The sequence below is a fragment of the Numida meleagris genome, chromosome 12 (genome assembly GCF_002078875.1).
Source record: "Numida meleagris isolate 19003 breed g44 Domestic line chromosome 12, NumMel1.0, whole genome shotgun sequence".
Classification (NCBI taxonomy): Eukaryota; Metazoa; Chordata; class Aves; order Galliformes; family Numididae; genus Numida; species Numida meleagris.
The window spans coordinates 11161027-11187695 of NC_034420.1; the positions used below are offsets into that span (position 1 = coordinate 11161027).

General features: G+C 40.7%; 1 protein-coding gene across 10 annotated transcripts in view; it reads right to left on the bottom strand.

Moving 5' to 3' along the window:
* SGCD (sarcoglycan delta) overlaps positions 1–26669 on the bottom strand; it is a 410388-nt gene that overhangs the window by 197284 nt on the left and 186435 nt on the right. For 8 of the 10 annotated variants that reach the window (XM_021410212.1, XM_021410218.1, XM_021410210.1 and 5 more), the window contains one exon: positions 5407–5592. Coding sequence is in view for 1 of the 10 variants with exons in the window: in XM_021410218.1 (XP_021265893.1) it covers positions 5407–5418 (12 nt within the window). In the remaining 9 variants the exon portion in view is untranslated. The remainder of the gene's footprint in view (positions 1–5406; positions 5593–26669) is intronic. The other 2 variants (XM_021410219.1, XM_021410211.1) reach the window with 1 other exon arrangement.

Genomic DNA, 26669 nt, shown 5'->3' on the forward strand with positions numbered 1-26669 from the left:
GTCTCTTTCATGCACCATGCAGAACTAAGGAAGGGCATCTTTGGCACTTCAATAAATTGTGCTGTGTCGGTTCTGCTGTGCTCAACTAAAACTAGCAGGACCCAGCATGCAATTATGAGACCAGAATGGCTCCCAAAGTACACACCGTGCTGAAGCTTCCAGCAATTATTTCTGTGATCCTTCAGATAGAGGTTGTTCAGGGACAGAACTGCTCCTTTTAGGTAATTACATTCCCAGGGCTACATGGGGCCTGTCAAACTTTCCCCTCTCTCCATCACAGGCCAGTTCTGTGGTTCGTTATAAAATAAATATGTCATACTGATGGGACATTTTCCGTCACTCTCAAATGCAGAAAATATAACAAGCTGTAGCTCAACCGAAGCTGAACACAACCAAGTCACCACTACACAGAAACACAAAATGTTGCTTCCTGTTTACTGCGTGTGGGACATGAGCGACTTCCACAGCACAGACTTTATCAGCTATGATGTGCAATTAAGCCAGCATTTGTCCAACAAAAGGTAAAAATGACAATCCGGGTGATGTCACACCTCAAGCAGAGCAGTAAAGGCTCTGGAGCATCCTGAACAATCAGTCCCTTGTGTGACATTCTCCACCAAGCTTTGCTCTGGCAAAATTCCCTATTCGAGGAGGGAAATGCAGTATCCTCATTTCATTTCTGCGTTACTGGATGTAAAGCTTGGAAAGCAGAACTGCCTTAACCACATGGCAGGAGGATGGTAGTTCATAATTAATTTTCCACATCAACTGTTGGCCGCCCTCCTCTACCTCTCTGCTAGGCTGCAAACTGCCAGCGGATACTCATCCAAGAGCAGATATACCACAGTGCAAAAAGCATGATTATTATTAGATGTGCATCACAGTGTGGGCTAGCCAAAAATAAGAGGTAAGTGAGCTGAGAAAAAGTACCAGTGCAAAGGCAGCCCTGCCTGAAGCTGCTTGTCATCCAAGAGATGCAAAAATTAAAGGGATAGAAAAGAGAATGGGAGAAGACAGGCAGACAGGGGAAGGCTGCAAGCAGATACAGAAGTGTGTTCTCAGAAAAAAGTTTTGAGCCAGGCAATTCCAAAACATCTGCAGCCCAAAGAAAAAGCCGCCCTTGTTCGTTCCAGTTTGCCTCCTCCTGTGACACGGCCTGCAGGCCACCAAGCAGCTCTGTAGTGGAGAAGGGGCTCCAAACTTCTTCAGCTTCAGAAGAGAACAAAACTTCCCTCCCATTCAGACTTTGGTTAATATTTTCCACTCCTCAAACTTGAAATTTCTCGAAGACCAGAGCGCAAAGTAATTACAAGGAGGTCTTTGGTCCTTACAGGAGAAAGATCTCCAGAAGAAAATAAACCACTACTTCATCACCAGAAGGCAGAGCTGCAGGCTGACAGCTCAGAACAAGCCCTTTTGTGTGACTTTGGGCAGATCCTTTGACTTCTCAGTATTTCAAGAGCACAGGTAAAAGACTACTACTATATTACTGTTCTGTGATTGATATCTTAAGAATTCCATGTTAGTTTTGGAGTTTCTTATTTTCTTTCAGAAACTCAACTCAGTTCTGCTGCTGCTATCAGCTTTTAATTCATTTTACACCAAGATATTTGTTATCAGAAATTGTGCTTTGATATGTGTCAGGTTGATGGATTCAATAAAAGCCCTGTCAGAAGGAGCAGAGCGAACAGAGTGGCAGAAGTGGTGGCATCAGTGGGATTGATACGTTAACAGCCAGCCTGCTGATCTTGTAACAAGACATGCCAGCTTAACAACCATTTTATTTCCTCACCCTGGCAAAATAGTTCCAATAAACACTGGAGAATATTTGCAAAAAAAATTACTCAAACAAGTTCAAGCGTGGTCACTGATGGAAATAAAAAGCCATACATAAATGTGATCTCACATGCAGTTCTGTATTCCTGTTTGGTGCTGAACATTCAATTGAGAATAAAGCATTTATTCAAAACTTAACTTCAGGAATTCAAGCAGATATCCCCAGATAATCCAATTAACATTTCCTTCAAAAATACCGGAGGAGAATTTTACTAACATTTTCAGACACAGCTGGTAGACCTGCACCCCTCATCAAACCACTGGGAAGTCACATTATGGTTCATTTTGACATCCAGACTCACGGACATGAAAACCAGTGTTTGTTTCTGATTTCATAATATAGGGAGTGAGAAAAGGAAAGTGGCTCACTGCACTGCCAGAGGTCATGAAGAGCTTGCATGTACCAGCTACCTGCACCATACTATCTGCCCTGTCCTACAACACAATTTCCTAACTTGAGATGAACTACAAAATATTTGGGAGTGGCTAAAAAAAAAGTGATGTTGACATTAAGAGAACTTTTTTTAAAAGAAATAATATGACAGTTAAACAAAGCAAATGGAAAAGTTCCAAAGCAATTCATCTGAAAGAGTTGGATTACACTGAGGATTTATGTCCATGTAATGAATACAATTAATTGCTACGATATCCATAAAACATTAAATGAACATAGGTTGGTTTTCTTCTTTTCTTTTCAATTTTACTTGCAAGATAAAATTTATTAACTATGTTTAATTGCTACTTAAAATTTTTCTCTTCCATATTTATTGAATGTGCTTTTTCAGCAGAACAGAGCATTTTACTAACCGGATTCGACTAATCTAAAAATAAGCAATTTAAGAAAAAAATACTACTCTGCAGTTTATCTACAGATCAGTTTAAAATAATTCCTTACACAAGAAGAATACCATTACCATAAATATGTAAAGTGCTGTTAAAAGGGAATAAACCTGTCTCACATGAGTGAACATCTTATGCTGCAAAGATGAACGCATTCAGCTAACACTATTTGGGCATATGTTGCCATTTCCAGCAGAGATACAGAACAAATGTGGGCCCTGATGTCATCGGGTGCTACCATAATCAACTAAGCACATGAAAGAAACTGGCTCAGGTCAAAGCAGTAATCTCAGACAAACAGACCACACCGAGTCTTCTGCTTTGCCACGTAGGGCTCCTCAGCAGCACAGCCAAGGTTATCCCCACACCTCCAGCTGAGGGTATCAAATGCAACTTTTGCATTGTAGGTGCCTGTGTCCATTGCAAGGGAGTTGGACTAGATGACCTTTAAGGGTCTCTTCCAACTGAAACGGTTCTATGATTCTGTGACTTGTGATTGCATGCAAATCAGACTGTTCCTTAGTCACCAGTCATAAAACGCAAACAAGCAGCACTTCTGCCTTACAAGGCTATGATGGGAACAAATGAAGTTGATGGAGGTCAATTATTCCAGTAAGGCTGCACAAACCCCCAGGAGGAAGAGAAAGGATAGAGAACAGTCTCGGCTACCTAAACAGACAACAGCAATGTTGCCACCTCTTTAAAACTTGGTGCGATGTTCCTAAAAGATCAAAAACCTTCATAAACATGTTAGCTTTCCTTACACAAGAAGCAAGATTTCAGCTCCGACAGTCACAAAGAAAATGTGAAAATATTACCCAAGTCCAGCCTGGAGCTCAGCATCTAAATAATCACAAAATCACTGTATCTTCCAGGTTGGAAAAGACCTTCAAGATCACTAACAGAGCCCACATGTCCTGGGGCATCCTGTGCACTCACCAGCACACACACACAGCGCAAGGAAGATTTGTGCTTTCACCTCCAATAGTTAGAACAGACATTTCTTGACTCTCAACATTTAAAAGTTAAGCACATAATTTAAGCTATTCCCACCAACTTTTTTTTTTTTTTTTTTTTAAACAATCACTGGAGCTAGGCAGGTATCCGCAGAAGCCATTCTAAGGCAGGTGTGCAAGATGCTCAACACAAATCTCCTAGAAATAAATTCCTGTCTTAAGCTAAATATGTGAAGCTCAGGTACCTAAAATGCAGGCAGCTGACTCAGGCAAGATGAATCCCAGCTGGTGTGAGTGTGACATTCTGTGTCTGCCTGCAGCAATACAGTGCTCTAGTACCGCCAGGCTAGAGGAAAGCAGACACAGGTGTCAGTCTGTGTGACACTGCTTTATCACTTTATCTCATGCTCACAATTTCATGGAGGCTGTGGGATGGAAGGAAGACCCAGCTACCACCCATCTGGCAACAGACAGAGCCACAGGTCTGGTCTCCTGACTGGGACCTGCCAATCTTCCCAACGGCTCTTCTTGCAACATTCAACATACCAGTAAATGCAATATAATGTATATAAAAATTGCATTTTTTTCTGACAATGTACAAGTTTTCAACTGCCACTGGCTTAAATCATGACAGCCCTTTGCCCAGTTTCCCTAAAACTGGCCTCAATGAGCACTAACCTGCAGGAGCAGTGCTACCTACAGGGCTGTGCTGAAGCATGAGTGTTAGAGCCTGCAATTTCCAGAGGCAGCTTCTAGTGCAACGCTATCAAAAGCAAAAGAATGAATGCACACTGTCCTAGATGCCTGATGTTTTCTTAGAGACTTTTAAGTAAGTCTTAATTTTTTTTTTTTTTCCCCACTAACACCAAACATGGGTGTGATATTGCTGATATATTTTTCTCAAGAAACTACTGCTGGTTCAGTCATGAAAGAGAAGTCAATACCTATGTGTTAAATAAAAAACAATAGCATCATCTGATACCACTCTATTAGGATGTGGGAACCAATACTTCAAGAAGTTTTGTTCTTTGCAAGCATATTTTGCTCCCAACAAAATAACTTGGCCTACGTAAAAGAAACTGTAGTATCAGAGGCTACATAACATAAAATGCTTCTACAACACAAGACTTATCTACAATATGTTCCTCAAGTTCTGGCCCCAATTTCTCATTAAAAGATGAGTTGCACACTTCCTTGCTACGTTTACAGCATAACAAAATAAATGTTCTTGTGTGATATAAAAGCTTCCATACATACAAAAACTACAAAAGCCTCACAACAAAGAGAGTAAGCAAGATTATGCAAGAAAGGGGTATTATTACTGTCCTCGGCAAGCAGTGAAAATATACCAAGCACAAAAGAATGCACGGGACTGTATTACAAATTGACTACTTCAGCAGTGCTTGTTTCTTTTCCTCCCTGACCCTCTGAACTACAGAGGTAAGTGAAACAGAACAAGCGTGACTTTCAAAATGCGGATGTCTATCAATAAGCATACATCACCACCAACAGAACACAAGCATCAGCGAGCATTTTGGTCATAAAGCACTTGATATCAACACGCACACCCTCAAGCCCAAAACTTTAGCAACACTTCAGTCTTGATGGTCACTCTCCAAATTCAGAGAGAGCAAAGATTATTTACTGAGGCAGTAAACGTAAATATATGGCACATATATAGCAATAAACATAAAGACTACTAACTTGCTATTTTTATCATACAGAGATACTCAGAAAACAGTATAAAGACAAAAGCTGTGAGAAAATGACATACCTTACCAAACATAAATGTTGGACTCAACTCATTTCAGAGCAACATGGGTGTGAAGGTAAGTTCCTCAGGTGACCACCAAACGCAATTTCTTTCTCAGCTCCCCAGAGGGTCCAGCTCACCCCTCTCCTTGTCACTGAGGCAGATGCAGTGTCCTCCAGTACGTCAGAGTCTCAGCTACAAAAGATGCTGTTCAGAAACAGGAAAGAGAAGAAGGTGTGGCATTAAATTCTGGGGTCAGTTGTTTGGCAGATTCAGAGCAGAGCATAAGACAACATCTGATAGGAATAAAATGTCAAGGCAGAACAGAGTCTGTGACAATCCATCACACATGGCACCTTCGGAGGGCAATCTTTGAATACAAGAACTATGGTGCAAAGCTATTCTTGCCTTACAAAACTTTAATAGTGCCACTGCACCATGAAACAAATGCTGGCTTGGCTGCATTTCATCCTAGTCTGATGTACTAAGAAAGTAAGTAATACATTTCTCCATAGGGAATGTTTTAATTCATTATGGCATTTTCACAGAATAACAGAACTTTTATATTAAAAGCAATGACACAGCATCAGTCTTAATACTTTGTGCTGTTAAAAACAGCTCTCATTTAGGAAATTCAAAGCTTCTAAATGGGCAATTACATTAGGTCTTATAGTTAATGGGAAGCAGTGACTGTCAGCCCAACACTCAACATGTTCCTGAATTCAACTGTCAGAGACAGAAAAACATCCTAAGGATTTCTGGGAGGGTGGGAGCTCTGTATCCCCACATTCCCACATTTTCTGGCTTCCCATCACTGATCACAACCAGCTTGCAACAGCATCCAGCAATCTTAGAAGTTCAAACATCTGTACGTTCATTGCTGTCATCACGTTAGTCACCCCTAATCCCTCTGGAATGTCCATAACCACAAGTCCATAGAGCAATCACGGTCACAGATCAGAACAACCAAATCTATTTACTCCATTTTGTCCTTCATTTCTTCACACACTACAGACCTTCTGCACCTCTAGAACTCAGACTCAAAGGAAAAACATGAACCTTCACAGCTTCTGTCCTCTTCCAGGCTAGCTATAAAGGTTGCAAATGGCATATGAAAAATCAGATTGCCAACTGGAATGAGTGCTAAATAACTGAGGCCTGCAGAATAGAGTGATGCTGCAGCAGCAGACCTGTACGTAGCAGCAAGGCCCAACTCCACCACTTCAAAGGGATTTCTATCTTCAGGGACCACAGTTTCAATAACTTTTTCATTTTTCTTCCTAAAAACCCAACACAAAAGTCATGAAGAAAATCAGTTCTACATTTTTGTACGTTAACTATAGAATCATCTGGGTTGAAAAGCAGAAGGAACAACAGGAGTAGACTATCATTGCAAACTGAGTACTGGAGCCTGGTCTCAGGTTGGAAGAGATGCATTTTTGAAAGCTCCTGTTTAGTACAGCTTGCCAATGCTCATCTGAAGCAAATCTCTTTGGTAAGAACTTGGCACATTGTCTTAACACGCTGCTATGCATGCCCTTGGAGCTTCTGTGCTGTCTGAATTCCTGCACCGCTGGGCGGACCATAAATTACAGTGCAGGCTGAAGGCAGGAGAGTGCACTTTCAGCTCCTGGCAGAGACCAAAAAAAAAAAAAAAAGCTTCCATCACATCTAACCACTACCATTAAGAGAAGAGAGCACAGCAGCACTAAGCTGGAAAATGCTGCTGCAGATTCCAGCCAAGCAGTTGCCCAAATCAGACTGGAACTGTGGGGCAATACAGATGTGCAGTGATGCTGGAGGGTGGGAAGTAATAGGAGCTGTGGCGATGAAGGAGAAAAACAACTTTGGTCTCAATAAAATGCAGTGACTATATAATATTCAAGCACATTCCTAAATTAACATAGTTAAATGTATTAAATCAGTCTTCAAGTCACAAGAGCAGGAATATAGATGTTCTCATTAATCAGAAAGACAGACAAGACAGTTTTCCAGTAAAAAGAGTATTTCCCTTAGAGAAGCCTCAGTCCTTTGCTGATAGAAAGCATGAATTATACAAAATAACTATATCCTTTAGATGTAACGAATCAGATCAAGTATTCAATTTGAAGACACCACTTCTATCTTGAGATGTTCTCAGACCACAAATCAATGAAGGTTGGGAGACTTATCCCAAAGGCAGCCTTGCTATACCCTTTGTCCAGTTCTTACACTCTTGTGTAGGCACCAGCTATTTGTCACTGTCAGGGCGAGGATAGGAGCCAGCCAGACCTTTACCTGACCCAGTACAGTCATCCTTGTCTTTGGGTGTCATATAGCTCAAGGTATGGGCCTTGTGACTACACATATTAGTGAGAATATGCAACTTTTTATAAAGCTAAAAGAAGTATCTAGAAGCTGAACAACATATTTGTAAGTATATTTTACAGTACAATAGATATTCAAATAACCGTTTGTCTCTTCAAAAATTAATTACAACCTAACTGCAATTAAGGACATTAGTTGGGCCTGGAAAAGATTAAATATTTAAGGAGCCCTATGACTTAAAAATAACTGAAACCGTATCTCCTTTCTTAAAGTTCTTTTGGTTTTATTCTTGCTGTGGACATTAGGAAATCAAAGCTCCATGTGTGCACACCCATGCGAACTCATACAACACTGACACATACACAACACGTGTGCATGCAGTCTCCTAATTCCCCTTTCCCTAGGGCTGCACATGGGCAAACACACAAGACTAATACAGGGGAGCTCTACTGGTAGAAGCAGAAAAAAAGGTTGTGAAACAGGCAGGGAATAACACACGTTTATTGCTAAACATTTAACAAGGTCAGCCTCTTCCATAAGGGCAAGGAAAAGATCCCAGAGCAGACTCTGAACACAGCAGGAAATAACACCAATTCATTAGCAGACATATCTTCTAATTACAGCCTTGGACATTAGCCCCTATACAGCCGAATAAGCAACAGCTGCTGCATTTCACCCAATCTTCACTATCAAACTCACTGTTTTCTAAAGAGCTTCAGGACAGCATGGCTTAATCAATCCCAACACACTCGCTAACTTCAGTGGAAAGCAAAGGTATTGGGCTATCTCAGAGGAGCCTCATGACTCCTCACAGCTCGTATCGTAATGGAAATTGGCTTCTGTGTTTTACCGGATTTGTTTCTCTGCTTCTGTCGCATCAAGGAAGCTGTAGGATCAACAATTCATCTTGTCAGCTCCATCTCTGGTAAAGATCTTACATTAATTTAGTGTAGAGGTGACAATGGTGAAGAACAGAATGAAATGAGGCTTTGAATCCCTCTTTCCAGAAGGCTAATGGTAAAAAATTGGTAGCAATACTACTATGGCACCTTTCCAACTATAACACTTGCAGCGCTGCCCACGATCACATCCTAGACATACTTTGTCATTCATAATGGCTTACTAGAAAACATAAATAAAGCAGAAGTCACCAGCAATCCTAGCATTTGGCTGCTTTGAGGCTGTTTTTTTTTTTTTTTTCCTTCCCTGCCAACTAAACTAATAGTGAAATAGCAGAGCTGCAATTCAGGTGATAATGCCAATGATTTGGATAATTGGTGGAGGTTGGTGGTGTGGTGGACGCCCTCAAGAAATGAACTCAATGCAGGCAGTAACAAAATGGAGAATATATTGACTGAAATATAATGGAATGCTGTGATGCTGCTGAATGTTAGCATTGCTTTTTGCCATCCAAGCGCAAACTAAAGGTATCCAGGAAAAAAGAAATGAAATGGTGGTAACCACATCTGCCATTAATATCATCATAACAGCATTTATTATGCGATACAAAAGTAAAATTAATACTTTTTGAGGGTGTAAAATACTGAGATATTGCACAAGTTTTGCTACTGCTGAATAAGAGTAAATAATTTCTGAAAATTAATCCCAGAAAAGCAGCAGAAATATTTCAATTTAAAATAAAATGTGAGTCTTGAGGAAAAACACGCAAACAAAGGCTGCTTCTCAGGCTCAAGAGCATTAAGTTACAGGTTACTGTTTAACTATTAATGCCACATTACATAATTAAGGTTGGTTGTTTTTTTATTATTATTATTATTACGACTGCTACAGTGTGATTACAGTATAACCTAGAATCTCCTGGGCTACCAATGCAAGAAACGTTCGCAGATGTTCCCACCTGCACTTGTACTGCAGATCTTTTCTGAGACCGTTTCCTCTGTCAGAGCAACAGAAAGTGGTGATGGAGTTCAGGCCATGCACATGTCCTTGTCAAATGATCGCAGAGGGCTGGAAGTATGTTCCTGGGGGAGTGGGGGGAAGCAATGCTTAACTCATTTCCTGGATTTGGGCAAAAATGAATACCAAACTGAGTGCACTTAACTGGCCAGACCTTCAAAGTAATCACATAATGAAATAAACCCAGTTTTTCCAACAGGAGCTGACAGGTTTCTCTTGGAGGCAGCTGTGTGATACAACCTTTGCTGAAATAACGATATCTAACTGGATTTCCTCTCACTCAAGCCTAAAATGGGAGTGTAACTAGAAAACAATCATATATATCACTCAGCTTAGTCACAATTAAACAGAGCCTTACTTTCATGGTGTATGCAGCTCTGTCACAGCAAAAAGAAACCATGTATCTATTCCTAGCAAATGTGAAGCATGTTTCTCCAGCCCAACTGCACTATTTCAATCAACATTAACATTTTTCCTGTCTGTAAAAGTCTTCATATCCAAATAAAGTATATATAAGAGAGTCTGTAACTCAATAGCAAGGTGAAGCCAGTGTCTTTCTTTTCCCTTATCCCCTTTTACCCTGAACCAAAGAAGGCTGCATGCAGCAGCTGGAAAGGCCTCCAGAAGGACAGACAGACACACACACACACCCCTCTCTCTCTCTCCCCCCAGGAGTCACCAGGCTGCAGAGGTGGGATGGACTGCAAGATCCCCAGCTGCCCCAGGAAACAACATTTGTCAATACATGCCTCAATGTAAACCTACTTCTATTAACCAGGGAAAGACATTATTTTTGGATCCACTCCGAGATAAACTTCTACATGAACCAAGTTAGCACACTGAGACTCTTCTGGAATATATTTGGAACTATTTTCCATATTCTGTAATTCAGTTACACGCCAGCACAAGGAATGCTGCTCATTACTAGACGACTCAAATACCCTTGGATCTCTTTACGGCAGCTGATAGCACAGAAGTGAATCATATTACAGGATCAGGGCATTATAGCATAAGCTTTTTATAAACATGCTGTACTTCTCTCCCTCTGTATCAAAGGTATTAGCTTGACCACTTTTATCTAATTCAAACTCAGTGTATCCGTATTTTGCCACTCAAAACTTGGGACTGACCTCTCTGCATCTCCTTCAGACCTGCTTCCGCTCCCCACCCCCGGACTCTCCTGAATACTGCAGATGAAGTTTCCCAGTGGTTCTGGCACTGTCCTCATTCTGCTCTCACTGAAATCAGTGAGATTTATTACTAGTCTGCATTAAGACTGCTCATAAAAAACTGTTCTTGCTGTCCTAATCTGTCACTCTCCAGAGACTTCTGCTTTGTATTACTGCTATTTTTCATACTTTTTTTTTTCTTGGAAAGTGAATAAGTAAATGTATATCTCCATCTACTGTTAAATGTCATTGCTAAGCAAACCTTTCGTCCTTTGCTGAAGTTGCTTATCTCTGAAGTTATTTATTTAACTGTAACTTTATTGTTTATCTCTGTGGAACATATTGGGATAAGCCTGTATGCCAAATGTTTGAGAAAATACAAATCTATTGGATTCTGTGGCAGCTGGAGGACACACAGCTGTCAGTCAGTTGTCAGCCCGGAATCTGAGCAGGGTTTTCCATTATAAATTCAGATTATTCTTCTCCATGTTTCGATTTTAAAATCCACACGTAACATCAAACTCTGATGCATTTGCTGAGAGAGTCTCCAACTCGGTTCTGCTTTGAAGCACTGAGCCACGTTTAGTTAGTAAAAACTATCACTTTCAAAAAAGTTCTCAAACTCTCAAAAGTTTTGTTTGATAAATTAGCTGTATACAATGTACTCTTGCTCTGGAGGTCACAACACTGCTGTAGTTTTACACTGCTACAAGGGAAAAGTAAGAGTCAACCAAGTTCATAAATGACACACAAAGGCAGCCTTATTTACTGCATGGATCTGAGATGTTCTCCTGGAAAGTATATCAAATTCACTGACACCTGAAAAACACCAAGCTATCTCCTGAAATGCGGCTTTTCCATTGTGGGTCATATATTTGAAGAAAAATAAACTCAATTTCAGCTGGAAGCCAGCAAAAAAGTCTGATAAATCTCTAGAGCCTTAAATGCTTTAATTTCAGTGAGTGGTACAAGGACAGCGGAGGATGCGGAGGAGGCGTACAGAGGTGTGCCAGAGCAGCGGAATGGGACCATGTGGGTGTCTGGGGAGGCAAGGAGAGGCCAGAGCAGACCTGGGGCTGCAGGGTCTCTAACGAAGTGCCAAGTTTGGAGAAGATCGGTGTGAGTTTAAAAGGACTGTGAAGGAACAGAAATGCTTGTAAGTCCCAGAACTGGACCTTTTGGAGTACAGCACATGCTCAAATACATTTGGACCCACTAACTACCTTCTTCCATCTTTAAGCACATGCACTTCTCCAATCAGTGCTTTCTCAACCAGTTGATTTAGCCCTACACATTGAGCTACAGAAAAGCTTCAGTAACGAGTGCAAAATGCTGAGCACTCCACTACTGTTACAGAAGGCATCCTTGCCTCAGATTCCATATCAGAAATATCTTCAGAGTACACCCACGTAAACCCCTCCTGCTGTCTGATCTTGGAGACAGGTTAGATGCATTTTTCCAAAAAGTCTCCAAACTAACAAAAATACTCTCGTTCCCCCATAAAATAAGGCAGCGTCACACTGTTTCAGTTGGTAAAAGCTGGTTTCCTTGCCGTGCTGTAAATCCAAATGAATGGAGCAGAAGTACAGAATCCAGCAGACTGCACTGCTGAGCCACCACGAGCCGCAAGCATCTGAACTGCCTTCAATCTCATTAGGCTCTCAGTAGTCTTAAAGCAATCTTTTGATTTGTGCTGAAAACCAAAGCAGCTAAAAGTAGACTATCAAATGCAGAGGAGTCTAGAATAACCTTGTTACAAAACACACCGAATTCTCTTCAGACACAGCTAAAGGCTGCTGACTCCGTGTGAAGGGGTTGATTATTAGATCCCAGTCAGAAATGCGTCACAGAGCCCAGGCAGAGCTTCACGTGAGATGAGAAGAATCATTTAGCCACTGCCTATACAGCAAGCATACAATGCACCTGAACCCCACCTACATTGAGACGTGGACAAAATATAATTACAAAGTACAGATGAGAACTACTCAGCACAGTGCAGCATCTGAAACAGAAATCTGCCTTATCATTGACTGTCTCCTACAGATCCACATTTACATGTGCTGTTAATTGTGCTTACAAGATAACTGTGCCATCTAGTAGCTGGATTCCCAAACTCTCTTGCACCCAGAGTTCATCACACCAGCAGGTGACTGCATTCATTTAACATCTCTTTGAAAATGAATATCATGCAAGAGAGTTTAGTGTGCTTTGCTAAAGTTAAAAAAAAACCTAAAATAATACCATCACAATGCAGTACCACATGTATAAGTCAATTAGCACAAATTCATCTGAAGGGGAATTTTTTTTCCAGTCTACTTCAACAATTGGACACTGCAAAAAAGCCTTCAGCTATATCTGCATAGCAATGCAAACGGTTTGAACAACACTAACAAAGTTCATTGACCTGAATTTATCTCTGGTGTAACTTCACTGGCTTCAGTGGGCTTTTGCCAGTGATAAATGTGCCCTCTTGGTTACAGGACAAAAAATGACTTGAAATCACAGCTTTTAGAAATGTCAGCGAACAAGTTTGGATGTGGGCATGCCTGCGCATCAAGAAACGCTTCTCATTACAAATCTGCAAAGCTTTGGCAGTTTGCAAAACACTGCTCTTAGGGACATTTTTGAAGAGCTATAAATAGACTGCTCAGACCATGATATATTATAATCTGTGAAGCCTGCAAGATTAGAAAAGTCTACAGCTCTGTCTCTTCAGTGCAGGTTTTCGGGTCTTATTTGACTCGAGACAAATTTTCAAACTTTATTTTTCCTTCATGGATGCATACATGTGTCCATGCATACATATGTTTTAGAGGCACTTCTGGATGCTTCCTGTCATCAGCATTTTACAAGTCATGAAGTGACGTTGTTTACAGAAACATCATGCAATTTCATATTAAAAGAAACAGAAAAACCAGAGACAGGACCAATTTCATACATTGTGGTGGTTTCAGACATGCCTTAAGCACCTCTCTAAAGCAGCTCCAGAAACCTTGCTGTGACTTTCTGCACCAAGCAGAAGTTGCAGTCATGCACACGCTCCACTCTTCCATAGCAGCTATTGAAAGCAATGAACTTCAGCAGCTCTGATTAGCATCCAAACTACAAATAGTTGCATGCTCCTATTAACATGTCTGTTCTTCCCCAGAGCAGTTTTGATTGCTCACTAAGACTGAAGAATGGCATAGGAAGACGGCATGAGCACACCACAGAAAGCCCAAAGCAAGAAGAAGCAGAGGTGGGGGAAGAAAGCAGGATCAAGCTCTCATCTGGTGTCAGTCGGCCTGGAGCTGTGGCAGTTAATTAATATAGAGCAGTTTTCATCTTTTCCGATCCATACCTTGTGTATTTGCAATCAATTCAACAAAGAGGCATGACAACTGTTACTCAGCAGTAACAGCTCCCCAGCAATCATCACAATTACCCCCGTGTCAGAGACTGATGGAAGTAAGCCTTCCTCCTCCTACTTCACTGTGGAAGGACAACCAAAAGTAGTTTACGTATATATTAATGGTTCTTCAAATAATATACTTGATTACATCTACTGCGTATTCTTCACATTTTTGTAATGAATCTGTCCATGAAAAACAAATTTACATCTACAGTTTGTATCCTTATAAACTCAACTCATTTGATGTGAAAAACCTACAGTTTAATTGCTTGATTTAGATTTGGCTGCTAAAATGCGTGCTGAAACATTACTCTTTTAATTATGTTAATTTATAACTGAAAAGCTAAATTTACAAAGGCAATAACATTAATTATTTACTTGCCCATTAAAGCTGAATATTTATTACTAAGCTAATTGGCTTCATAAGTCTGCCAAAAAATTAAAAACGAGTTTATGAACTGATTTATAGAGGAATGATACTGCCATATCTCTCAGCAGGTTCTGTGCATTTAATGGATTGTATTGATATGCATTCGTTTATACTCTGTTACACTTACCAATTTTAAATTATTTTTTCCTTGATTAAAATGCCAGTTCTGACATGGCGCAAGCTCTTCTACTGTTCTGCGCTCAAAATCCTATATGCAACGTGATAGACTTCCACTGCTCTGTAATAATTTATGGAGATTGCATCTCTCCCGGTCGTTTAAACACTTGCTTACTTCTACTTGAATGTAGGACTGCATTGGGTTAAATCAACCAAGAAAGGAAACAGTAGCTCAAATAGCCCATCCCACAGCAAGAAGAGCAGGGCTCTTTGGAAGCGATAGTGAAGCATCCCCATCTTCACTTAAATTTAAGCTTCATTTCTACATACAACATGATTAATATATTCATTTGTGCATGCATCCTCTAAATAATACAATTAGGTAACTAATGCTTACAGAACAACTTAGTGTTGCCTTAATGTGTGATGAAGAGCTGATTTTTATTACTGTCTAGATGGAAATTTTAATTTCATTCGGCAATCTTCCTCCACCCCGGCATAAAGTAGATCCCTTTCCTTTCTTCTTATGTTCCTGAATATGCTACATTCCCAGGAGGCAATCGGATTGCTAAAAGCTGTTGCGGCACGGCCACCAACACAAGACAGAAACGCTGCGATCTTCATTTCTGCTCAGGCGTTTGTGAAAGTCCTCTTCGAGTGGGGCTACCAACAAGCGGTCTGCAGAGTGCATAAGGTAAGCTGAATAAAAGTGCCAACCCAGAGACATTTGTTTCTAAACATGAGAGAATCAGAACTCATTGTAGGGTACAAGACAGCTCCTGCAGTGAACTGGTACGAATTGGCAAAATAAAGAAGAACTTGTTAACACCACAATCCAACCTTATTAACACCAAAATCCAACATGTGATGCTAGAAACATTCTTGACAATTTATTTCAATGCTACAAAAAAACTACAAAGTGATAATACTTCATGTGAGACTGCTAAGTCAGATCGAACCTAGAGCTATTCAATACATACACACAAACCCAGAGCTATGTGACAGGTTGCTGCTGTCAGCCCAGCACCTACAAACCCAACATGACACAGGTGATGGCTGTGCTGCCCTCAGCGCCTGCACACAGGTCTCGTTTGCGCTGTTTTTCCTTTATCCTTTTGCAAGAGCATTTACTTTGCACCCCAAGGCCTGATCAAAAGGCTGCTATCATCAGTGCAAGACTCCCCATTAACTTTTTGGGGATCTCAATTAGCGGTGCAGTTTGTACTACTTCCTATTTGGCTCACGGCTACAAGCTCACACATATTAAACCATCTTGGAAGCAACCACATCTCCTGCTTTGCTTTATTATCTGTCTAGGAGCTTGGTTAGTGCAACTCACTTCTCTGTGGGCCTGAATGGATGGATAAGCGATCATTGTAGAGACATTTAGAGAGATTCAATGGCTCCACTATCATAAAGCTTCTCCTCAAATGTTTGACTTATCTAAATTACATCTACAGCTTCTTCCTCCTAAAAAAAGAACAAAAAAACCCACACCACCACGGAAAATGGGATAATGCAACTACCACTAAGTAGAGCAGAATAGGAAATGTATATACAAAAATAAATAATATTTACAGGTAATATATTTATCTGTTGATTTTATTTTAATCCGTGCCCAACGATGGGACCCAAAGGACGGATCCATGACAAGGGAGGCTCAGGCTGAGTATTACGAACGGGTTCTTCACCAGAGGGTGGTGGGCATGGAACAGGTTCCCCAGGACTGCCAGAGTTCAAGGAGCATTTAGACAACGCTCTCAGACATAGGATTTGGATTTGAGTGGTCCTGTGTGGAGGCAGCAGTTGGACTCAGTGATCCCTGTGGGTCCGATCCAACTCGAGATACTCTATGATTCTATAGAAACTTATTATTTAAGGAACATACATTTATAGACCAATAGACCAAAATCCAAGGTCTTGGGAATACTAATTATTCAGAAAGCTACTGAGTTAAAGTCAATTTAGAACTCGTGTATTGTGCAATGTTTCTTTGAATTTAATTATTTTTGAAAACGCCCTTAAAAAAAACAACCTGTAATGTAAGCCATACATTCTAGAAAAAAAAAAGTTATTTCAAACTAAAACCCAAGCCTTCTGTTTAAAAGCCTGAGGAGACAACTAAATTTAGCAAACTCCGTAAGTCTTGTGCTTTTCCGTTTTGCTTTTAGCCTGGGTTTGCTGAACCTGGCCTCTCCATCACTATTAAGGTATTAATGGTTTGGCACTGAACAGTGCCAACGCATCAGACTGCAAAATTCAGATCAAGTCTGGCACGAAGCAAGAGACCTCGCAGATAAAGACCTGGTAAGAGGCAGTCCTGGTAAACAAGGATAATGCTCCATGACATACAACTAGCAGAAGAGAAGGTGGCAAACAGAAGATAATTTTCAAGCATGTGGTATTTTTAGCAACAATCAACCAAAACGCCTTAGACATCAGTTTCAAGGCATTTAATCCTCTTAATTATGCTATGGCATTTGTTTATGATTAGGGTTTTGCTTTGTTTTCTATGTAAGATTCCCCTTAGACACTCAAATTCAATGTTCTTTGTACATAGTTCTGTGAATACGCTGAGTATTAGGTTGGAGTTTAGTTATCACAATGCTAAATTACTCCATCTAGGTCATTATTAATTCTCCTAATTTTACCATAATTCACCATCATTACAACAATGCAGCACCCTATGGATACATTTATTACAGTGCATAAATCCTGTGCACATATAAGATGCTGAAATGCCTAGTCTGCAATCTTTGTGCAAAAGTCTAAGGGATGCTTAAAAAGAATTATCTTTAAGACAACTTTTCTAAGGCTTACTTGTAGATTCCCATCCTCCGCCCGGCTATTACATTTTTGTGTGATGTTAGGTAAGTTCTCTGTACGTGATACTCTACTGCAGTACAGGCTGTAGCTCAAGGCAAAACTCTTTCATAGTAAATACACTGGGGAAAGGGATGGCGGAGAGAGAGAGCAAAGAGTATACTGCTGTACATAGCAACTTTCATTAAAGGAAAGCATTTATGAAAATAGATATTTAACAGTATCTTAATGCATAGTCCCCTCCCCGTTTCAAGGACATATCTGCTCTTAAGGATTTCGTTCAAGTCAGTACTGTTAGCCAGTACACAACACTGGCCAGTGAATTCCTTCCAACTTAGCAATGTGCTCCTCTGCTAAAAGCATCTACTGATTCACTAATCAAAAAGTTTGAGCTCAGCTTTCTCTCTTATGAGAATACAGAGCTTAAGAGTGTATCGGACACCTACCTGAAGATGCTTCTGCTTTCCTCTGTTTTAGTTTAGTCACCCATCCACAGAAGGGAATTACAATGGTTTTGTCTTAATAAAGCATGTTGGATATTACTCACTGCTCACAGGTACCTGCGAGTTCAGTAACTTATTCTGCACCTTTTTAGGTATTTATAAGGCTCTGTTCCCTTTGTACTGCCCTCCACAATGACAGCTACTATGTTTGCCTTCCTCGAGACTTCTGACAATTTCACTGTTCCCCGTGAGCTTCTGAGAGTCATCGTAAATAATTCCGTGGGTACATTTCAGAAGGCCATGCTGACCCAAATATATCATGCTTATCTAAATACTCCTTATCTTGTTCTTGCCTTTGCTCATAACCCCTTGTTACAGGGAACACTGTTACGGCTCTGACACAATTATTAACCTTCCCGCAAAGAGCAGTGCAAAATAATAGCATCTGGTATTTCTGTCTTCTCTGTCTACTCCATTATTTGTTTTCCTTTCTTACTGACTTTTGCTTTCCTCTTATTTCCAGTGCTTTTGTAAGCCACTGCATAACCCTTTGTAGCTGCCACTGACTTTGTCTCCCAGTTGTTCCAATTTTGGCCTACGTGAATAACACAACTGGTATTCTTCTCAGCCATACACCTTTTGCTTGCCAGCTTTGCACAATTTCACATTAGCGAAAAGCTCCCTCAGTTTTTCATTTCATTACATTCTGCCAGTTTCTTTTGACTTTTTTTATTTAGTAACAGGCTGACATTAGGATGAGATTTACAGACTTCACAGAGGGCCTGGCTACAACTCTGGATGCAGAAACTACCTGTGAGCTACAATATGCCTCTCCTCTATGCACTGCTCCAACGTAGAACTTGCAATCCAAACAAGCAAAAAAGCTTTTTTAATTCATTGCCTTCTGCCCTGACAATTCAAAGACAAGCTACGTGACATATTCCATACTTCTGGCCCACAGCACATCTGTCTCCCAAGCTCTCTCCCAGTCGCCCACAGATCAGCTGGAAGAAATACTCTTGTAAAAACTTCTCCAAACCAATTTCAACCAAATTGCCACCTGTCCTCCACTTCCCCTCCTCACAGTTTTTCCCTTGAATATTCTGAGGGCATCACTTTTTCTTCAATACCTTCTGGATTTTGCACACCTTGGTCACAATCCCTCTTAATCTCTTCCATTCTAATGAATATAAACATAACTTTCTTAACCTCTCCCCACAGTTTATAACCCCTGAATCCTTTATCATCCTTGTTAAGGCTGTATCCATAATTAGGGTGTCTAGAAAGATCAAAAGGAGCGAGCAAGAAAGTGCCTACTTAATACAAATTGTTACACGAATAACCAACATCTCCCTCCCCCAGCAAACCCTTCCCACCCTGCAGCGACCAAAGGGGTGAACCCGTGCACTCCGTGTCAGAGGACAAGTCTGCTGCTGATTTCTGCTCATCAAGTGATTTGGCCTTTGGATCTGCAGGGTGCACCACTCCTCCCAAGCACACACTGCAACATTCAGCTTTCAGATATTTGTGCTAACTCACGACAGCTACACGCATATATTCTCCACAGGTAACTGGAAATTCATACCTGCCCATTTTATAGATCGTATAAACTGCCCTCCACCTGTCCATAAATGGAGTGTTTAGCATGGAAACACGGGCATGTGTACCTATGCACCTAGGGACATATTTAATATTCCTTTTAATGGGGCAAAGAAACACTGGCCTTAACCACATTTTATTACATATTTGCTGATGAAGATATCATGTCATCTGGCCTGCAGTGCTCACTACGGCCAGCATTTGTTACTTGTATGGATTCTTGACTCCTCCACCGATAAGTAGTGTGGAGGCCTCCAAGAGCAGTCTCAAGAATGACCAGGGCACAGAAGATAAACACCTTGCAGGGGATATCACCACGTACTTACGGATTATTCTATATGATATTTAGAAACTGGAATCTGCCATAAAAGATTAGATGAGTGCTCAGTTTGGACCAGAAACCTGAATCAGACAGTGGAAAAGCAGATGCTTCAGGGGACTGTTTGAGGAAGCCTTGCAAACAGTTATGGAACAACTGAAGCACCTGGGTTATTTTCTTCCTGATCTTGATAAATCAGAAAGTTGGCAGACAACCTGAAAAGGCATAAATTTTGCTGCCCCTCTCATGCATCTCCCTTTTAATTCTTACCATTGCACGTTGCATGGTCTCACTGCAGTGAAGACAAACATCAGCTCTTGAGCTACTGCCCTCGGTGGCACCTTGTTGCAATTTGTCCCCGAGCACTGCAAATCAGCAGCTCCTCCCAGGCCCACAACATATGAAATCACAAGCTCATGATTAATCTGCTGCCCTTTCAGGAGTTCCCTTGCAAAGATCTGCTCACACACTAGTGAATCACTCCCAATCTGTTTTGCATAAGCAAATTTAAGGTATTTTATTATAGAAATGTATGCCAAAACATCTTCCCACAGAATTTCATGCTGTCATAGTATGATGCAGTTACACAGGGTGGAGAGTGATGCACATTTTACAGAACATAAGTCTTTGACCTGTTTGACATGGGATAATGATCACTGCAAGCATAAGAAGTGAAAATTCATTTGTCCTTGGCATGCTTTGTAGCTATGCATCTGCTTCTCAGCAGGTACAGCCAGTAGTAACAATCTGCAGAAGGAAATGGTAGTGAAACCGTAGCTCACAACAAGCTTACGACTCTATTTTTCTTTGCCATTATTATCTATCAGAAGATTGTTACTATGAAATATTATCTGCATATTTTATCACGCCTACATTTACACCAGAGGAGTAAATCAGTGGATGAAAATAACCTTGCTCTCCTCCAAGAAATCATCATTGCCTTCACAAGGTCTTATTTAAAAAAATTTTTTTAATTTTTTTTTTTTTAATCTAGGCTATCCCTCTACCGCAGAGCTCTGCTAGGGCTGTCCCAAAACTGGGAGACTGGGGACTGAGGCTGCAGAGAGATACAGCTGAACCACTGTAGTTTGGGTCTGTTAAAACAAACAATTTTTTCACTCCTCTGAGGAAAAAAAGAAAACTATCTTCTCTTCCCCTTCCACCAAATAACCAAAAATCCCAATCGTAAAGCAGCTCTATGCAGAACAATATGAGTAGCTACCACCTAGCTAATTATTACAACAATCTGGATGAAAATTTCAAGTTGTTAGAAGCTTAAAATAATTACGAGCCTCACATTTATTTTCTTCTTTGGATATGTGGCTGGATGCTAGCACAAGACTTCTGCTGGTTAGCCTTTCTACTCTCCTCATGAAGACGCGAGCTACAGGAACACATACCTATTCCACGCCCAACATTTAGGCAAGAGCAGCGCTACAGCTCAGCCTAGAGAGGACAACGACTAAGCTAGAGTATGTACACCACATTTTGGCCAATGAACTAAACAAATAATTTCACAAGCTTGTCTCTAGCTCCTGAGCCACAAATAACAGGAAAAAAAAACAGTCACAAAAGCTCATCCTGAGCCACAAGGTAATAGTATATCCAGTAACCATCAACACATGCTCTAATTCTTGTCTTTGGGATATAACTGGCTAGGATCGAGTCAAAAGGTTTAATTGGGAAATCATGCAACCATGAAGATCTAAGAATATTATTCAAAGTCCAGTTCATGAAATAAATTCTAAAGTACAGTCTTGTAAATGCAAAGCCATCCAAAAAGGGGTAAGAGCTTCTTTTAGACTTGGCTGCTGGTTAAAAAGAAAAAATCCTATATCCTCTTACTGGCAAAGGTGCTGGCTTGACAGCCCTGAAGTGTGATCTATTTATTCAACGTAATGCTGGCAGCAATGGTACACATTCCACAAGCAGTTCTTCCAATGTGCCCAACCCTGTATCTATTTTCAGTTCCACCAGTAAGCTAAAGGTTAAAGCTATTTATTTAAACCCACACCCACATGCCATTTAAATTGACCCAAATTATTGCCTGAGTAGTAACCTCTCTGTATCGAAGCCCCCTCAGGGGCTGCTTCTTTATTTCAGCCTCCAAAAATTCCTCCCTCGCAGGAGGAAAGAGGAGTAAGGAGCATCTGCAAATAGAAACACAGCAGGAATATGGGTAGGAGGAGCTCATCTTCAAAAAATGCCTCTTGGTGTTGTGGATACTGCAGAAAGCTTCAGTTTTATTGTAAAAATATCTAAAGTGTTTAGCTTCAGTCAAGAACGTGATGACGAAAGATCTCATTGTCATTCACATTTTAAGGATGTCTTCAAAAGAAAAACACTACTCCTTATGTCTGCCTTCACGTTGCAGCTGGAATTAAACCCAACCAAAGTAACCCCAAAATGTAGAAGGAAAACTGGCCTCACAGTTGTCAGCCTGCAATGAAAATAATGCTTTACAAACAGCTCTCACTGTGCCAGAAGACCAGGAGGACTGACGAAGAGCAGGAGCCTCTTGAAGTCATGCACCAGTTACATGAGCCAAGTGACATCCCAGGAGTGAAATTATTCTCTAGGCTGATAAAAGGCAAAGGGAAGGCAGCATCTGGCCTACAACATTTAGCCTTTTCTACACAGTTTAATGCTGTGCAAAGCATGGTAAAAGCAGAGCTTCTCCTCAGCCCCAGGAAGACAGCTCAGGATGAAACACAGCGGGGACACCATATGATGGGAGGCTCCTAATTACAAAACCTCTGTCTTGCCTGTCAGAGCAACCGCACAGTGTGCAATGTGGCTCATGGAGGAGTCAGAGAAAAACACGCAGAGACAAGACTAGAAATTCACCTCCTGATGCAAATTTCTCTTTGGCTATCGCTGGTTCATGGATCCAACTCCATCCCACTAAAAAGATGCGCTCCAAAGTTTAGCATTTGTCCAACTCTGGCTTCTGGTTTGGAGCCATTCACACAAACATATATTTGGCAGAGAATTTCAGTGCTAATGGATCACAGACACCCAGCTCCATCAGTGTGAGAACACCTGGACACCAAGATTCACTCACACCAGCACAAAGCACAAGGATGAAAAAAGCCCACCAAAAACCCATAAACCCAAAAGGTTTTGTTTTAATTTGATATTTGCTATACACATAAGAGGAAATGAACTTTCTCTTACAACCTACGTACAGTACCTCATTATATCTTGATACTGTTAATTGCTGTTCAAGTGACCAGAGGCAAAAACGCAGTACACTTAAGATAAAAACATTGTTAAATCCATCAGTATCGCACAGAGGAAGACCAACCCCATCAACACCGTGACAACAGGCTGATAGAAAACAAAGGGAGATGACTCCACGCTGATGGATAGATCGGTACTGCTATGACAAAACAGTTTCATCAGTTTTATGCTGAGTAAGAAAGTGATAAAGTATAGAATTTTACCACTGATTACAGGGCAGCCCCAGCCCTGCAGAATCACCAAGTTCCAGGCTGTGTGTGGGCGGCACAGCTGGACATCTAACTTAAGAAACAATGGTAGATAATTAAAGCTGTCGCTTAAAATGCTCACACAATGAGTTGTAAATGAATTATTATTTGCTACACAGATGATGAAAAATAAGTTCTGCCCCATGCGCTATACAAGTGGTGCAATCTCACAGGTGATGCTCCTGGAGACCTAACACCATGTTTAGTTCATGACCACACTTTGATTCCAACATACGTTTGGTTCCCTCAGGAGTAAAGTCTTCATGAACTGGGGGTGAATTTGAAGCTTGAACCACAATTAGCCACAGTTAGCAAGAATATATCCAGAAGAGATTCTGATAAAACCCACTGGGAAGGAGTTCTGATATACATGTTTTTTTAATTATGCTAGAGCATTTGAGGACACAAACAACTCTAGCTTAAAGACAGTAAAAAAAGTTTTCAGAAGAACAAAGAATAATAAGGCAGAATTAAGTGAAGAACAGTAGCAATGCACTAGTAAACAAAACAAAAAATCACTCAGGAAAGTATGTGGGTTTCCTGTTAGAAGAAAAACGCTCACAGAAATTCTCAAATAGTAAAACAGGACTGATAAGCATTAATTCTCCAAAAAATTAAATTACTTTAAAAAAAGAAGAAAAAAAAAGCAAGAGCAATGAGCCCTGATAGGGAAAATGACTGAATTAACATATCAAAGGAAGGAGATAGGAGAGTAATCCAGAGGGTAATACAAAAGAAAAGTTTAAGGGACACCTTGGGATAAGTTTTCTTTCAAGTACTGCACTTCCTAAAATAATGGGAGGGTTATCTAAACATGCCCATCATGCATCACAATTATTGGATGACAGTTTTACTTACAGAAAGTTCATTACATAAGTGGAGAGTAAGTGCTCCCATGGAGGAAGCCTAATTAGGCAGCTCACATTACAGGTGAGATTGGTGTCAGGGCTCTGGAAGCCAAGTTTTTATTTCAGACTCTAGGAGTGCACCCACGCTGCTCATGGCCCTCAAAAGGAGCCATTTGGTAGCAGTTACAATCTTTATGGCCAGTATATTGTTATTCAGTATATCCCTGTTCACTGCAGGGGAGTTGGACTAGATGACCTTTAAGGGTCCTTCCCAACTCAAACAATTCTATGAATCTGTATTATATTATGCTACAATTAGTTTCATTGTTCTATATGTCATCTCTCCCCCTCTCCCTTTCCACTGCCATGGGCTGTGTCTGCCTCTCACCCCAGCTGCAGCAGCTGCAAGATCACCAACAACTGATAGATCACACGCAAGTGGCAGTATTTCCTTCTCGATACACACTGAGATAAAGGCCTTGTGGGCTATTAAAACAGCACAAACAAGCTTTGAAGACAATTAATTGTCACTTTGCGGTCATTTCTGTTGCATGATGCAGGTGCAACTCCTTTGAAGAGACATTGCATTTGTCTGCCGCGGAGATGAACCTGACTTCTATAGCAAACCACATCCCAATAAACGTTTAAGAAATAACGTGATTACTGGAAGACTAGAACTGGTGCTGGCTGGAGAGATGCCCAATTTCCACAAAGAAAGGGCCTGCCCATGGCTGCACAAGGCAGAAGGAGCCACTCTCCTTCCCCAGTCCAGCTCCATGACCACCCTGCAGCAGCTGTACAGCACCGAAGGAGGCTTTGCTTGCCTGAGCTCTACCACAGCCAGGTGGAAAAACTGAAAATGAGTGACAGTAGATATTCATTCCTGAACTCCATTCCCCAACACGTGTGACAGATGATGCAGATATCTCCAGATGACTGATTTACATCCAACAATCAAATATATTGCAGATATTATCATTAGATGAAACTCAGTCAGGAAGTTTAAATGGAAAAGGAAATCAGATAATTAAAAACCTGCCCTTAGTAATACACATTTTTTTTTCCTTGTGACAACATCTATAAAAACCTCAGGCAGAGACATAAAGTGAAGCTGAAAGAGATCCATTGAAAACCAAATTAATATTTTAATTCTGCCAACACAGGAAAAGTCTCTAAACGAGATGAAGTTCAGAACGAATACCAAGCTCAGTGATTTATTGCCTTTTCTCCGTAATTTAAATGGCTGTTTCTTTAATGTTTGCTAAATTCCTCCCATAGAGTTTCAGCCTAGGTTTCTCAGAAAAGAAAGCATCCTGCACCCTCAGTGCTCTCAACAGTGCTTCAGAAAAAGGAACACGCAGTTAAGAAGAAGCCAATGGCTTTCCAGTAGCCATGTCAAAAGCCAACTCAACTGAAGAACTACAGAGGTGAAGTTAATAAAGCTTTCTTCATCTCTGTAGCTGTGCACGTATTCTCCAAGCAGTACGAAGGTGCTTGTTTGCCACACAGCTCACACCAATAATAAACTACAGGAAGTGTGATGAAGGATAGTGCCCAGCTTGTAACTTGGCACAGTGCATTCCCAGCCAGATCAGCCGGCTGCACGCACCTTCAGTAATTCCTCCAGCTTTCTGCCTAAAAGGGTGCTTATCTTAAACACATCCTCTCAAAAAGCAGTAAGCACTATCACTTGTACCTGCCAAGTATTTTGTAATGGTATCTAATTAACTTACATAAAGCTTTAAAGAAGAGGTGAAAAATCAGTGCTCAGAGCTACACGGGCATTAGATGCTATCAACTCCCATTGAAGAGAGCACTGCTGATACTGGGAAAGTGATCCAGGTACACGTGTCCCTATGGCAGGATGCTACACTATGTCATGCATTAGTTCCCCTACGTGGGGTAACATCTTTATATTTCACGTTGTAAATTATTCTATCCTACTAATCTGGAAAAAAAAACAATTCACACCACAGAGAGGAAAAGATGACTCAAAAACAAGCAGAAAAAGTTATGAGCATTTGGCTGCTTTAAAGAGACTACAGCAAACACTAAGCGTGAGGTTGCTAAAATTATAGTTTTAATTAAGTGAAGATTAATTGTTAAATTAACTTAAATTTAATACAATTGAGTGAGGTAGCACATTTATACGAATTGATCAAAAGCACAGTTAGCAGCCGTGTGCGGATCCATATTTAATAATGTGATTTTAATATTCAGTTGTCACTTCGCGTACAACCGCTTTTATTAAACGTGCATGATCATTACAATCGCACTGTCAAGCCTTTCCCACATCCCCATCAGAGAAATAAAAATTTAGGGACGCTGTTCCTCCCATCAAATTTATACACTTTGATATAATTACATCAGCACATAAAGTACCCTGAATAGCAACATTTTATGACAAAGGACAGGAGAGAGTCATGCTTT